We start from the raw sequence: 16707 nt of genomic DNA, 5'->3' as shown, positions 1-16707 counted from the left end.
CACACTGCTGTTATGTTGTCATTCCTTCCTCTGCTCTTGTATCACACAGCTCTCAGTTGGTGTTGTTCTTGGATGCTGGTCTCTGCCTCCTCTCCTGGTTTCTGCTGTCTGCATCCTTACTGTTTTTGTGACATTGCTCTCTCTCACCAGTTGGTGTTTTTAGCACTGGCAGGATGAAGTCTCATTTCCTGAATTTCTGTTTGAGATGGATCTGAAATTGGTCAAGTACTTAGCTATCAGCAGAGTTGTTGGGGTCATTTAAGTGACTGCTGGACTTGCACATGGATAGCAGTGAGTTGAGGGGTGCAAAGGTTAAGTTACTATATTTGACATTAGGATTAAATCTCGGCACAACATCGTGGTCCAAAGGGCCTGTTTTGTGCTGTACTTTTCTATTCCATTCTATTCTATTGTAAATGGTAGAGGGTTGTCTTTTGGACTGGTGACCTGTGATCAGCAGTGTTCCACAGGGATCAGTGCTAGGTCCACTTTTGTTTGTCATTTACAGAAATGATTTCGATGAGAATATTGAAAGCATGGTTGATAGTGGTGAGTGAAGGAGGTTATCTAAGATTATAAAAAGGTCTTGATCGATTGGGTCAAAGGGATGATGAAGAGTGGCAGATGGAGTTTAATTTGGATAAATATGAGGTTTTACATTTTGGTAAACCAAACAAAGACAAAACTAAAAATTAAAAGTTGGATCTTGGGCAGTGTCGTTGAGCAGAGAGATCAGGGGTTCAGGTACATAATTATCTGAGGTCTGCATCACATACAGAGAAGGTGGTTAACTAAGCACTTAGCACAGTTGCCTTCATTGTTCAGACCTTAGAGTATCAGAGTTGGGGGATTATGTTGAGATTGTACAGGATGTTGGTGAGGCCCCTTCTGGAGTACTGTGTCCAGTCCTGGTCACCCTGTTACAGGAAGGATATTGTCAAGCTGGAGAGGGTTCAGAGAGATTTACCAGGATATTGCTGGGAATCGAGAGTTTGAGGTTTAACGGGAGGTTAGAGAGACTGGGGCTTTTGTCATGGGAGAATAGGAGGTTGAAGGGTGACCTTACAGACAGACATTCACAAGGTGGATGGCATGTGGCTTTTCCCGAGGATGGGGGATTTCAAGACTCGGCAGAAGAGTTTTAAGGCGAGATGAGAAAGATTTTGAAAGGTCATGATGGGGCTTTGTGATTTTTTTTAAACAGAGAGTGGTTTGTGTGTGGAATGAACTTGCAGACAAAGTGGAGGCTGTGGGTCCTCTTGAAAAGGCACTTTGGTGAATGACCCTTGCCACTGAGGGAAGGAAACTGCCATCCTTACCTGGTCTGGTCTACATGTGACTCCAGACCTCCAGCGATGTGGGTGACTCCAAACTGCCCTCTGGGTAATTAGGGATGGGCATCAAAAGCTGGTCAAAGTAACAATGCCCTCACCCCATGAATTAATAGAAAATACGAGGTACATGAAAGAGTAAGGTTTGGAGGGATATGGGCCAATCGCAGGCAGGTGGGACAGAGTTTAGTTTGGGACTATGACATAGCACAGACTGGCTGGACTAAAGGGTCTATTTCCGTGTTGTATGACTCTGTGATACTGCAGGCTTTTCAAGCTGGGAAAGAATGCAGGTCAACAGGGAAGGAGCAGACCATTCTGCCTCTCAAGGCTCAGGAAGATGATGGTTCATATTTGACCTGCACTTCACAGTGCAATCCAGTCTGCCGATCCCGAATCTCCAGAAACCTCAACAGTCTAAACAGCTTGATCTTCAGTCACAGGCAAACACAAAGGAGTACAGAAGCCCAGCCATTTTCAGAAATTTCTCCTTGTTCCACACCAGGGGCGGTTTGCATGGGGTTCAGAACAAGGTCAAAACATTCTCTCCACAAGACAGAGTGAGGTGCCAGCATCCCCTCCCTGACACAAGGACACCCCGTAAAGGGGGCAGTGCCCTCCCCCTCCCTGACGCAGGGACACCCCGTAAAGGGGGCAGTGCCCTCCCCCTGACACAGGGACACCCCGTAAAGGGGGCAGTGCCCTCCCCCGCCCCACCCTGACACAGGGACGCCCCGTAAAGGGCGCAGTGCCCTCTCTCTCTGACACAGGGACGCCCCGTAAAGGGGGCAGTGCCCTCTCTCCCCCTGACACAGGGACGCCCCGTAAAGGGCGCAGTGCCCTCTCTCTCTGACACAGGGACGCCCCGTAAAGGGGGCAGTGCCCTCTCTCCCCCTGACACAGGGACGCCCCGTAAAGGGCGCAGTGCCCTCTCTCTCTGACACAGGGACGCCCCGTAAAGGGGGCAGTGCCCTCTCTCCCCCTGACACAGGGACGCCCCGTAAAGGGCGCAGTGCCCTCTCTCTCTGACACAGGGACGCCCCGTAAAGGGGGCAGTGCCCTCTCTCCCCCTGACACAGGGACGCCCCGTAAAGGGCGCAGTGCCCTCTCTCTCTGACACAGGGACGCCCCGTAAAGGGGGCAGTGCCCTCTCTCCCCCTGACACAGGGACGCCCCGTAAAGGGCGCAGTGCCCTCTCTCTCTGACACAGGGACGCCCCGTAAAGGGGGCAGTGCCCTCTCTCCCCCTGACACAGGGACGCCCCGTAAAGGGGGCAGTGCCCTCTCTCCCCCTGACACAGGGACGCCCCGTAAAGGGGGCAGTGCCCTCTCTCCCCCTGACACAGGGACGCCCCGTAAAGGGGGCAGTGCCCTCTCTCCCCCTGACACAGGGACGCCCCGTAAAGGGGGCAGTGCCCTCTCTCCCCCTGACACAGGGACGCCCCGTAAAGGGGGCAGTGCCCTCTCTCCCCCTGACACAGGGACGCCCCGTAAAGGGGGCAGTGCCCTCTCTCCCCCTGACACAGGGACGCCCCGTAAAGGGGGCAGTGCCCTCTCTCCCCCTGACACAGGGACGCCCCGTAAAGGGGGCAGTGCCCTCTCTCCCCCTGACACAGGGACGCCCCGTAAAGGGGGCAGTGCCCTCTCTCCCCCTGACACAGGGACGCCCCGTAAAGGGGGCAGTGCCCTCTCTCCCCCTGACACAGGGACGCCCCGTAAAGGGGGCAGTGCCCTCTCTCCCCCTGACACAGGGACGCCCCGTAAAGGGGGCAGTGCCCTCTCTCCCCCTGACACAGGGACGCCCCGTAAAGGGGGCAGTGCCCTCTCTCCCCCTGACACAGGGACACCCCGTAAAGGGGGCAGTGCCCTCCCCCTGACACAGGGACACCCCGTAAAGGGGGCAGTGCCCTCCCCCTGACACAGGGACACCCCGTAAAGGGGGCAGTGCCCTCTCTCCCCCTGACACAGGGACACCCCGTAAAGGGGGCAGTGCCCTCTCTCCCCCTGACACAGGGACGCCCCGTAAAGGGCGCAGTGCCCTCTCTCTCTGACACAGGGACGCCCCGTAAAGGGGGCAGTGCCCTCTCTCTCTCTGACACACGGATACCCCGTAAAGAGGGCAGTGCCCTCCCCCTCACACAGGGACACCCCGTAAACGGGGCAGTGCCCTCTCTCCCCCTGACACAGGGACACCCCGTAAAGGGGGCAGTGCCCTCTCTCTCTGACACACGGATACCCCGTAAAGGGGGCAGTGCCCTCCCCCTCCCCCTGACACAGGGACACCCCGTAAAGGGGACAGTGCCCTCTCTCTGACACAGGGACACCCCGTAAAGGTGGACATATCCTACCTGACAGAGATAAATCTTGTGAAGATGCCATTCCTGTCCCAGAGCACAGATGGTGATGTCACTGTTTTCCCCAGCGAGGAAGAGAGTTTGGTAAATATACTTGGAAGTGCTTTTCAACTTTTTCCTGTGAAAAGAAGAGAATGGAGCCTGCTGTAATAATACAACTAAAACAAATCGTGATGCAGTAGACATTTGGGATGGTTCTTTAATCAGCTGGGATACTAAGGTGGAGCACGCTGTGAAGACTGAGATTTATTCAGAGTGCTGTGTGAACTGACCAAGCTCCCTCAGAGTCAGACCTGATGGCTACATGCCCACAGCTCGTCCTCAGCATTACTCCAAACCTCACAGTTTGCTGTTCTGAAACTTGCAGCAGCCTCCAATCTTTCAGGGTCACCAGCAGTCTGCCCAGGGAAAAGGCTGCATGACCTAGTTTCCTCCAGCTGGACTCTCACGTACCTCATACAAAGACCATCCTTTTCCCAAAGGATCATCCAGCGCACTGTCTTCCTGAACTTTACAGTGAATCTGGCACTGCCACTGAATGGTCACCAGTTCAGCTACTGGTTACCTATCTTAACCTCAAGCACAGGATCCTCACCTGGGTCTGGGTCTAAATTGCAGAAGGATAGGTCTGGCCATCACACCCACCAACCTCGGTGGTTAGCACTACTGCCTGACAGCACCAGGCACCCAGGTTTGATTCCAGCCGCAGATGACTGCCTGGAGTTTGCATATCCTCCCACAGCCCAGCCATGTGCAGACGAGATGGATTACCCATGGGAAATACAGGGTGACAGAGATAGGTTCAGGAATTAGTCCCGGTGGGATATTGTTTGCAGGTCCCTTTGGACTCACTGGGCTGAATGATCCGCTTGCACACTATAGGGACTCTGAAAATAACCGATCACTCTAAGCAGTGTGGAGGGGAGACTTTTTTTTTTCAGAAATTATTTCAGGGAGATTGTCGTAGAGTAAATTGGTAAACGACCGGTCAACAGCAATGAATTGAGAAATAGTTGAGAAGTTATTTCACAACACTGAGAATGGATACCCTCAGACATGGGAGCAGAAATTAGGCCATAATTAGATATAAATAGAAAGCAGGAGGCAACAGCTTCACTTCACTTGGAGGTTGCCACTGATGATGTTACCCAGCCAGGTAATGAATCGTCTGGATATCAAACCTACACCCTAAGTTTAGTGAAATTGTTTGTTCTCCGAGGGTAGTTACTCTTTTAGCCTTTTCACCTCTTCAAGAAAAGAGGCAATAAATCTTTGTAAGGCAAAGGCAGATCGATTGTTGCCAAGCAAGGGGGTGAAAAATTATCGGAGATAGGTGGGAATGTGGCTTCAAAGTTGCAGTTCGATCAACTGTGACCTTACTGAATGGCAGAGCAGGCTCAACGGGCAGAATGGCCTCCCTGTTAATAGAACCTGGACAGACAGCAAATACTGGAATATGAAAACAATGTGCTGGAGAAACACAAGTTCAGCTGCATCCACAGAGAGAGAAAAAAGGAGCATGTTTCAAGTGCAATCAGGCTCCTCTTGAGAGCATGAATGGGCTGGCAATGGTCACTCTATCTCCTTCCTCTCTGCATGTTCGTAAGTCTGTCTGGCACTCAGCGTCATTCACTGTTTCTTGAACGACGGGTTTAAGGCCAGAAGGTATGAGTGTCCAATTAGGCCATTTGACCCATCAAGTCTACTCTCCCATTCAATCATGGCTGAAATGTTACTCAATCTCAGTCTCCTGCTTTCTCCCCTTAACCAATAATCCCTTTACCAAATCAGGAACCAAAGTATGACTGTTTTAGAAATGCTCCATGACTTGACCTTAACAGTCTTCTGTTGTAATGATTGGACAGATTCACTACCCTCTGGCCGAAGAAATTGCTCCTCACGTCAGTTCTGAAAGGTTGTCCCTTCGTTCTGAGACTGTGCCCTTGGATACCAGCATCTCCTCCGCATGGAAGAACCTTTTGGATCTGCCCTGTATCCAGGCTCTTCAGTATTCCCAATGCGACCATCAGATCGCTCCTCACTCCTTCTGAACTCCATCAAACACAGACCCACAATCCTTCATTTCCAATCCACTCGTGGAAACCTATTCCAGACACCCCCCTCTAACATCAGGATACAGGACACAAAACCAATCAGAATATTCCCAAGCGTGACACACCGACCCTGGAATGGGGTAGGAAGGGGCACCCACATTTCCGGGAACCCTGAATCCACTCTGACCTGGGCGCAAGTCAAGATATCAATGACGGGCGAGAACGGGTATTGAGGTGTACTAGGGAGGTACCCGCAGCATGCACTGAGGCCCTTCTACCCGTTTGGTTCCTGCTAACCACTAGAGGCGGGAGGTTCCTACAATTCCACTTTCCCTGCACTTAAGGCAAGGTGCCAGTGCACAAATGCCTGCTCTGGGGATGCTCAGTGCAGAGTCCTGTGGTTTGCAGCAACCTCCCTGCACTGGGCTTGGAAAGGTACAAGGGACAAAGTGGACCAGGACTGTTCAGCTTATACGGGTCACGTGACTCCCAGCCGGCCACGTCGCGCACGCGCCCAGTTCCGCCCTCGACGCCGCGGAGGGGCACGTGACCTACCTCCAGCGCGCGGAGCCACGTGACCAACCGCCGCCGGGGGCGGGGGAGACGCTGCGCATGCGCCCCTCACCTCCGCGGCCCGGCCGCCTCCAAGGCCTCGGGCCTCCCGCTCTCGTCGTCGTCGTCGTCTCCATCCTCCTCCCCGCGCCGCCGTTTGCGCTTCCTCCGCTCGCACTCGCATTGGCAATTGGAGGCGCCCGAGGGGAGGGCGGCGGACACCAGCCGGCTGCCTAGGCCGCCCATTGACCTTCCCGGTTTTGTTTCTCTCTCAATCGGAGCTTCTCCTTCTCCGGCGGCGCCGCCGCCTCCTCCACCAGCTCGCCGCCATCTTGTCCCCGCCCTGAGGGGGGGTGGGTGGGGCCCAGCTCTCCACCAATCACAGCCCGCCTCCCTCTTAAAGCGAGGACGCACCGCTGCCCTATTCCGGGTGCGCAACCGAAATTCACAGCGCCCCCTCCAACCCCATGATCCCGCGAGGCCACTGCTTCCTCATGATGTTGGACTGGGGTGGACCAAGTGCAACGACAATCACCCGGCGGTTTGGCATTTTTTGAGATCACAGGCTTTTCAGTGGCGTTGCCCCCTCCCCCGACGATGGGGGTGGGGGGGGGCACCCTCCCAAAGCCTGTGGTCCCTCGGGCGAACCCGCTGGGTCCTCGCCCGGCCTCGTGTGATTCGTTGACTTGCTCCTCGGGTTCACGGCGCCGGCTCACGGAAAGAGTTACTCCGTCCCCGTCCCGTCCCGTCCCGTCCTCCGGCGTAGCCCTCACACCCCTCGCCACACGGAGTTACAGAGACGTACATCACGGAAACAGACCCTTCAGTCCAACCCGTCCATGCCGAGCCGATATCCTGAATGGATGTTGTCCCGTTTGCCAGCGCTTGGCCCATATCCCTCCTGATGCTGCTGTGAGTGGAGTGTCGAATATTGTCCCCGGCTTCCACATTCCACTCACACCAGTTCTGAGATTAGATTAGATTCCCTGCAGTGTGGAAACTGGCCCTTCTTCCCTCCAAGTCCACACTGACCCTCTGAAGAGTAACCCACCCAGTCCCATTTCCCTCTGACTAATGCACCTAACACTACGGGCAAATTAGCATGGCCGATTCACCCTAACCTGCACGTCTTTGGACTGTGGGAGGAAACCCACGCAGATATCAGGAGAATTCTTTGAGCTTTTGAGCTCCCTGCCTTTCAATTCTGTGTCTGAGTGCTCTTCTTTATCAAAAACACCTGATGAAGGAGCAGTGTCCCGAAAGCCTGGGATTTCAAATAAACCTGTCGGGCTGTAACCTGGTTTTGTGAGACTTCTGACTTTGTCTACCCGAGTCCCAACACCAGCACCTCCACATCAGTCTTCTCAAGGCAAGACCACAGCTACAATGCAAGTGGTAAATAACTAGACCGGATTGGAGACACCATTGTTGAAGTTGAATGGGGGCCAGGGCTTGGCAAGATCAGAATGATTAAGAGCTGACGTCTTAACGCATACTTTCAAAGAAAGGGCAGTGGTAATCTGACCCACAAGGTCTCAAGAAGCAGTTGAAAAATTACCAAACTTGTCTTGTTCACGGACACTTGGGTTTATTGGGACAAAACATGTTGGTGGAATTAAGAAAGGGATTCACGAAGATCGAATCAATTGGAGGAGAAGATGTGAATGGCTTGCTTCTCTTCCTGAGTGGCTGATGCACTGGAGCTTGTCTACCTTAGGCCATGGGAAAATCACTCAAATTAAATAAAAAGGATGCAGAGGCTGGAAAATATGAACAGCAGAATGCCGGAGGAACTCAGCAGGTCTTTCAGACTCACAGATGTTCCCAGAGATGGTGAAAGCATGTCAATGTGGAGCATGTCGCTGTGTTTCACTGTGAGGATTGACAGCAATCTGTCATTCCTCATCTTTGCTGCAACATTTCGGAGCTGCAGTTTCAGCTACCCTCATGAGTACTCTGCGTAAGTAATCTCTTCCCTACCATGGAGAATACAGCAAGCAGGCCCCAAACTGAACCTTCCTGTGACAGGACAAAGAACAGAATCTTCCGAATCCTTTCAGAGAATCGGGGGGGGGGGGGGGGGGGGGTCATCTCTGATTGAACAGCAGCAGTGATTCATTTTTAATTAAAACATTTGGAATGTAAATGTTTCATTTCTTCGCCCTCAATGATTTAGAATGCACTTAGCAGGTCGACTGACTGCCTTGACCCACAGGAGGAGGTAATTGCCAGGGTGAAAGTGAGGACTGCTGGAGATTACAGTCAAGATTAGAGTGGTGCTGGAAATGCACAGCAGGTCAGGCAACATCTCAGGAGCAGGAAAAACGACTTTTCGGGCAGGAGCCCTTCATCAGGAACTGCCAGGGTGTCAATCCTTCCAATACACAGCGAGCAGCAGGAACAGATGCAGTCTCTGGTGTGGCCAAGCAATCTGTTCCACCCAAACTGGCTGTTAATGTGGATCTAACTATCAGCTGACTAAAAGGTATCAGAACAGAATTAGATAATTTGGCCCATCAACTGCTCTGCTACTTGATAATGGCTGATATGTTCCTCAACTCCATTAACCTGCCTTCTCCACAGAACCTTTGATGCAGTTAATAATCAAGGTTCTGTGTTTCTCTCTTAAATACATTCAAGACATGGCCTCCACAGCCCTCTGTGGTAATGAATTCCACAGATTAATTAGCCTCTGGCTGAAGAAATTCCTCATCTCAGTTCGAGAGGGTTGTCCCTTCACTCTGAGGCTGTGCCCTCAGGTCCTAGTCTCTGCTACTGGTGGAAACATGTTTGTGACCACTCTGTCCAGACCTATCAGTGTTCTGTAAGTTTCAATCAGATTCCCCTCATCCTTCTAAACTCCATCAAATGCAGACCCAGAATCATCAACCGCTCCTCACACGACAAGCCTTTCATCCCTGCATTCATTCACATTAACCTCCTCGGGAATCCTTCTAAAACCTTGCAAAAAAGGAGCAGGAGTAGGCCGTCCAGCCCTTTGAGCCTGCTCTGCCACGCAATAAGATCGCGGCTGATCCTTTCTTAGACTCAGCTCCACTTACCCGCCCTCTCACCATGTCCCTTAATTCCTTTATTTTTCACAGCAGTATCTACCTTAGCTTTAAAAGTGATTTCTGAAGTAGCATCAACTGCTTCCCTGGCAAGGAATTCCATCAATTCACAACCCTCTGGGTGAAGAAGTTCCTTCTCAGTACAGTTCTAAACCTGCTTCCTCTCATCTTGAGGCCATGCCCTCTTGTTCTCGGTTTACCCACCTGTAGAAACATCCTGGATCAGTGGTGCTGGAAGAGCACGGCAATTCAGGCAGCATCCGACGAGCAGCAAAATCTCGGATGCTGCCTGAATTGCTGTGCTCTTCCAGCACCACTGATCCAGAATCTGGTTTCCAGCATCTGCAGTCATTGTTTTTACCTTGTAGAAACATCCTGTCTATTTTTATTTTATCAATTCCCTTCATAGTTCTATGCATTTCTATAAGATTCCCCCCTCCCCCTCATTCTTCTGAATTCCAATGAATATAATCCCAGTCTACTCAGTCTCTCCTCATAAGCCAACCCCCTCAACTCTGGAATCAACCTCGGGGTGAACCTCCTCTGCACTCCCTCAAGTGCCAGTACATCCTTTCTTAAATAGGGAGACCAAATCTGCACACAGTACTCCAGGTGTGGCCTCACCAGCACCTTGTACAGCTGTAACATTACCTTTCTGCTTTTAAACTCAACCCCTTCAGCAATGAAGGAAAAAATTCCATTTGCCTTCCTAATTACTTGTTGTACCTGCAGACACGTGGTCCCTAACTCCAAATCATCTCTCTAAATTGTAAATAATTGTGGTCCCAACACTGATCCCTGAGGCACACAACTAGTCACTGATTGCCAGCCAGAATACCACTCATTTATCCCCACTCTTTGCTTCCTTCAGTCAAACAATCCTCTATCCACGGCTAATACTCTACCCTAACACCACACATTCTTATCTTATGCAGCAGCCTCATGTGTGGTATCTTGTCAAAGGCCTTTTACAAATCTCGGTACACCACATCCACTGGGTCCCTGTTGTCTACCTTGCTTGAAATGTCTTCATAGAATTCCAAAAGATATGTGAAGCATGACCTGCCCTTCATGAACCCATGCTGTGTCTGTACAATGGGACAATTTCTTTCATGATGCCCTGCTATTTCTTCATTAATAATAAACTCAAGCATCATCCCCACTACAGAGGTTAAGCTCACTGGGCTATAATTCCTCATCTTTTGTCCACTTCCCTTTTTAAACCACGGCGTCACATTTGCAATTTTCCAATCTGCTGGGACTGCCCCAGAGTCCAGCGAATTTTGGAAAATTACTGCCAGCCCACCTGCTATTTCTCCCGCCATGTTGTTTAGTCCCCTGGGATACATTCCATCAGAGCTAGGAGACTTGTCTATCCTTAGCTCCAATAGCTTGCCCAACACTACGTCTGCAGTAATAATGATTTTTTTTCCAGGTCCTCACTTACATTTGTCTCTTTGTCAATTGCTGGCATGTTATTGGTGCCCTTCACTGTGAAGACCAATACAAACACCTCTTCAGTGCCTTGGCCGTTTCATCATATCCCATAACTAAATGCCTCTTCTCCTCCTCAAAAGCGGAGGTACGGTGGGTGGCACGGTGGCACAGTGGTGAGCACTGCTGTCTCACAGCGCCAGAGACCCGGGTTCAATTCCCGCCTCAGGCGACTGACTGTGTGGAGTTTGCAAGATTGGGAAAACTTTACAGTTCTTTTGTGGCTTTCTGTTGACCTTTAAAGTTTTCCCAATCTTCTAGTTTCCTGCTGTTCTGGCCACTTTGTACGCCTTCTCTTTCAATTTGATAGTGTCCCTTATTTTCTTAGACACCCATGGCAGAGTACCCCTTTTCTTACAGATCTTCCTTTTCACTGGAATATAATTTTCATGAGCACGTTGAAAAATTGCTTTGAAAGTCCTCCACTGCTCGTCAGTTGCCCCACCATAAACTCTTTGTTTCCAGTCTTCTTTAGCCAAGTCCTCTCTCATTCTCTTGTCGTCTCCCTTGTTTAAGCACAGGACCCTGCTATTGGATTTTATCTTTACACTCCTCATCTGTATTCTAAATTCAACCATATTGTGATCGCTCCTTCCAAGAGGATCCCTAACTATAAGGTCATTAATTATTCCTGTTGAAACTTTATTGCTGGAACAGCACAGCAGGTCAGGCAGCATCCAGGGAACAGGAGATTCGACGTTTCGGGCACAGGCCCTTCTTAATTATTCCTGTCTTATTACACAGGACCAGATCTAGGATAGGTTGCTCCCTCGTCGGTTCCATTACATACTGTTCAAGAAAACTATCACAGATACACTCAATGAATTCCTCCTCAAAGCTGCCCTGGCTGAGCTGGTTTGACCAATTGACATGTAGATTAAAATCCTCCATGATAATTGCCTTACTATTTTTACAGTCATTAGTAATTTCTTTGTTTATTGCCCGCCCTGATGTGATGTTATTATTTGGTGGCCTATAGACTACCCCTAACAGTGACTTTTTCTTCTCAGAATTTCTAATTCCCACCCAAATGGATTTGACTGTATGCTCCAAAGAGCCTATATCATCTCTCAGCACTGCCCTGATGTTGTTCTCGAATATCAGAGTTACACCACCTTCCTTGCATTCCTGTCTATCCTTCCGAATAGTCTGGTACCCCTGGCTATTTAATTCCCAGCACATCCTTCCTGAGATAAGGGGCCCAACACTGACCAGGATCTTGTACAGACACTTTGTGTACCCTATGACACGGGTTCACCTCTGACACCCAAAGTCTCTCTTTGCTGTTGCCTGACTTTGTGTTGGAGGGATGGATTGGAAAGAACCCCCAACTCACCCCAACACTTGGAAGATGCAAGATCATGCACTAACTGGCTCTTCCATCAGGAACAGCAACACACAAACTTCAAATATAACCCTTCAACAGCACAAACTGAGTGAAGGACTAAAATAGAGTCCAATTTGTACACTCAGGTAAATATCAAGCATCAGTCAGTGCTGTAACTATTGGATTAGAGCATGCTGGACTGAGCCAATCACTACAACAGGCATAAAACACAGAGTGCTGGAGAAACTCAGCAGGTCTCATAGCATCTGTGGAGAGAGAAATAGTGAATGTTTCCAGTCTACTGTGACTCTCTCTCTGTTCTCGTTTCTCTCTCCACAGACACTGCCAGACCTGCTGGGTTTGCCCAGCACTTTGTTTTTGTTTCAGGTTTTTAAGCATCTGCTGTATTTTGCTGTGACTTGCCTCTTAAACAGACAAGCTGTCTGTTCCAGTCACACAGTTACAGTCATACCTGAGGAAGCTTTCCCTCAGTCTGCACCCACTACAGATGCAAGCAAAGAATGGGGAGCCTAAAGAAATCATCTGGTGCTGAGACCATCATTCTCTGATAGATGTAAGCTTTAATTCCTTCTCATTCCACGAGCAACCAGCAAAACCTTGTGAATGAAATACATGCTCAGTTGGGCTTGGATGCTGATTGACAGAGCTGGAGTAAGAAGAGTACTTTTGCCCAACTTTGATTGTTTGAAGTAGTTTTTCCCCTCTTTCTTGCACCTTGACAGCGTTCAACAGGCAAAAGGTGACAAGGGACATTTGCCACAGCACAGCTGACTGAAAGTGTCGTGAAGAGGTTGGGTTTAAGGGGAATCACCTCAGGGTTCAAGAAATGAATCCGTGTTTTGACCTGCTGCACTGAAAGGCACGGTTAGTAACAGTGGGAGACTGCAAAGACTCCATTTGTATAAATGTCAGGGCATGTGAGACGATGGAACTAAAGCCTTTGTAATTTGATGGGATTTTCCTGCCACAGTCTGCACACAATAGGAAATTGACTCAGAACAGGGATAGCTTTGCAGCCATGGTGGTATCATCCCTACCTCTGAGCTGGTGTAAAAGATTGTTGAAAGGGGGTCACTGTTGGAGATGCAGAAATGGCATGTCCATTCTCCCCCCCCCCCCCCCCGAGTAGGTTGTAGTGACACCAGTGAATGAGTCTTGACCTCCCAGAATAGGAATGATCGGGAAGCAGAAATCAGCAGGAGCTGAAGGACTTCAGCATCGAGTCCACCTCCTTCTCATTCATTGCCACGCAACAGGAAGGTGGGAGGGACGCATTGAAATGTACTTAACCTCGGCAAGCAAACATTCGGCCTGCTCCTTCCTCACACTTCCAAGCAAACAGTTGTTTCCTCACGGATGGCATGTTTTAGCACAGTCCAAAGGTTTCGGCCGGGTGGAGATGGATGAATTATGCCTACAGCAGTGCAAACAGGTAGGTCCAAAACCAATCAGCTTTCCCATTACATTCCCCACTGGCAGTGACATTCAGCTCACTTCCTGGATGTTATCCTAGTGCCAGAGGGTGTGGGGAAATGGTCACCATGGCATACCTTGTGGCTAATTCACAGACCACCTGCTCTCACAAACCCCAACAGAGAAGTAACCACCCTCCTTTACCAAGGCAGATTGGTTCAGGGATAAAGATTGGCCCAGAACGCCAGGGACAAGTCCTCTGCTCTCTGCTGTTGTAGTGCTGAGGGACCCATCTCAACAGGCAGAGACCCACTACCACCAGCTGGTGGTGGGAGGTACTGAATTGCTTCTGTGGCAGTGGGAACTTCCAAAGAGATTGAACACTCACTGGAGTTTACAAACACAGAGGGGAGATTGAATTGATGGTCTAAAAGATTGTTGTAGATGCAGAAACGGTGTTTCCATACCTAAGGCCCTCTCACACAGGAGCTCAGGCGTCTGCTAAACAAGGGTGGCCGGTTTTGTACAGAGCTGACAAGAAATATTTTCTTGAAGGCTGAGGGAACTGTGGCATTCCTTCACATAGCTATTAGGGACTGCATTCATTGTGAGCAGACAGACAGAGCCACCTTTAAATCAGAAATGGATTGAAGGGTTATTGAGAATAAGCAGGACGGTGGCTTTGAGGCTAAATGAGATGAGCGACTGGTTTCAAGTTGTGGAAGAGGTGCCAGGAGCAGGTGTGCCAATTCCTTCTAGTGCTTACCGTGTTGTGTTTTTCCCACCTTGACAGGTGGTGAGATCCACATTCCCACCACCCTTTACATGAAAACTTTTCCCTCATATCACCTTTCGCCCGCTGCCCTGATCTGAAACGTGGATCCTCCTGCTTATCGATTCCTCCAGTAAAGGGGATCAGTTCTTTCCTGACTGTACCCCTCATACATTTGATACATCTCAAATCATGTTCTGTCTCAAAATATTCTGAGCAAACAATTTACAGCCCAGAAACAGGTCCTTTGGTCCTCCAGTCCTGAGCCGATCCAAATCCACTGTCTAAAGCTAACTGCCCAATTCCTAAGCATCTGTATCCCTCTGATCCCCCACCTACTCCTACATCTGTCCAGCCACACCTTAAAACTCTGCTCCAACACACAACCAGAGTCTTGCCAATCTCTCTCCATGACTGAAATTCTCCAGCCCAGCTAACATTCTGGACAATCGCCCTCTGTACTCTCTCCAGCTCAATCACAGCCCTCTGAAAATGGAATTCCAGAATTGCACACCCTACTAGAGCTGTGGCTGCCCAGGTCCAGCGTTACCACCAGGCTCTGAAACACACTGCCTTGCGTAATCAAGACCAGTGTTAGACACTCCTTCCTAACCACTATCTCCCCATCCCCTACCTGAAGGCATTGGTGTACATGAACACCAAGGTCTCCAGGATATTCTGTGCTTCCCAGGGTTCTGCCCTTTACCATTAGTCCTGCTCAGTGCCTCACTGTGGAGGTGCCAGCGTTGGACTAGGATGGACAAAGTTAAAAACATCACACCACCAGGTTACAGTCCAACCATTCATGTGCAAGTACAAATTTGAGATCAGTTGAGCTAGGAACATTGCTCATCACAGTGGACATTTTGGCACTGTGCACAAACATCCCTCAGCATGACAGCATCACTGCAACAGTCTCAGCACTCAATATCACTGACCACCAAAGCTCCAGGCACCATCCTACAACTCATCCTTTATCCTTGACCACAACGACTTGACCTTTGACAACCAGCTCTTCATCCAGACACACAGAACAGCCATGGGGACCATATCTGCACCCCAAATGTGCCAATATGAGGAAAGCTTGTATTTCCAAACAAACCTGTTGGGCTGTAACCCGGTGTTGTATGTTAATTTTTAAACCTCTCTTAACCTCACAACTAACGGTGTTGGATTCCATTTGGCTCTGATCCGGTCCATCTGCTCAGTCTGTCAAATTCCTCCTAGTTATCCATAAATCCAACAGAAAATAGAATTGGAAAGACTTGAACCCTTTTCAGTCAGTGTGTTTTGACTTGGACAGTCAGGTTGGCACAGACTCCATGCCTCAGCCTGACAGGACTTGGGGATAATTTAGATCACTGTGTTGACAGCAGCTAAACACCACCAATATAGCATTCCTTGCTCATGCCAACACACCCAGCATCAGGCCAGCTTGGCTGGTCAGAGAACAGGGCCTCACCTAACCACAGCCTCTGAAAGCAGCTTCTTGCTTAGAGTGCTTAGACAGGGCAGGATGCCATGCCCACCCCTAAAAGAGGACGGGTAAAATGTTTTTGAAACGGCCTGAGAGCATCACAGCTCAGTTCCAACATTCCCACACAGTGACACTCCAGAATTTGTCACTGACTGCAATGGACAAGGGGAGGGGGAAGGCACCCAAACCATGGAGACAGCACCAGGGGCGCACATGATTGGTCACCCAAACCACGTGACTGAACCAGAATGGGAGCAAATCGCCCTTATGGCTGAGGCAGAGATACAGCTTGCCCGAGAGGGGGGGGGGGGGGGGGGGAGGAGGAAAGAGGGGAAGAAGAGATGGTGTGGCTACAATTCACCTTCAGGATGGATATAAAATCCCTGAAGTATGGAAGTAAACCATTCAGCCCATCATATGCTGTGAGAGGCACTTGCAAATGTTATTATTTCTGCTGAAATCACAAGGCTGAATCATGAGGATGTATACCAAGAAATAACTAACCGAAAAAGGGAGGTGGTTGACTGGTAGAAACAGATGTATTGACATGACCATTGCAATTGTCACGCACATAGGGAGGTTGTATGAACAAGATAACCAAATAAGACGGGGGTGGGGTGGGGGGTTGCATGCTAGCCACAGGCAGATATGTTAAGGTGATTTGATTAACAGCTGCAAGGAGCAATACAACTGTCACAAATGAGGTAAAAGGGGGAGGTACAGAGAGGCTCATAGCAAACTGTATAAGTGTGCAATAATATTATTCAGAAGTGCGCTTACTTTGTGGTCACCTGGGCTTGCAAGAACACATTAAAGACAGCTTCAGAATTTGACTGACTTTA

At 49.8% G+C, this 16707-nt stretch overlaps 1 protein-coding gene across 1 annotated transcript in view; it reads right to left on the bottom strand.

Annotated features, from left to right (window-relative positions):
- Positions 1-6752, bottom strand: part of gmcl1 (germ cell-less, spermatogenesis associated) — a 52332-nt gene extending 45580 nt beyond the window's left edge. Inside the window, exons 1-2 of the mRNA XM_043681107.1 lie at positions 6364-6752; positions 3679-3802 (exon numbers count right to left, since the gene is read on the bottom strand). Coding sequence (XP_043537042.1) covers positions 3679-3802; positions 6364-6536 — 297 coding nt within the window. The 5' untranslated portion in view covers positions 6537-6752. The remainder of the gene's footprint in view (positions 1-3678; positions 3803-6363) is intronic.
- Positions 6753-16707: the final 9955 nt, after the last annotated feature.

Source organism: Chiloscyllium plagiosum, chromosome 42 (genome assembly GCF_004010195.1).
Source record: "Chiloscyllium plagiosum isolate BGI_BamShark_2017 chromosome 42, ASM401019v2, whole genome shotgun sequence".
Classification (NCBI taxonomy): Eukaryota; Metazoa; Chordata; class Chondrichthyes; order Orectolobiformes; family Hemiscylliidae; genus Chiloscyllium; species Chiloscyllium plagiosum.
This window is presented reverse-complemented; position numbering and strand designations above follow the sequence as displayed.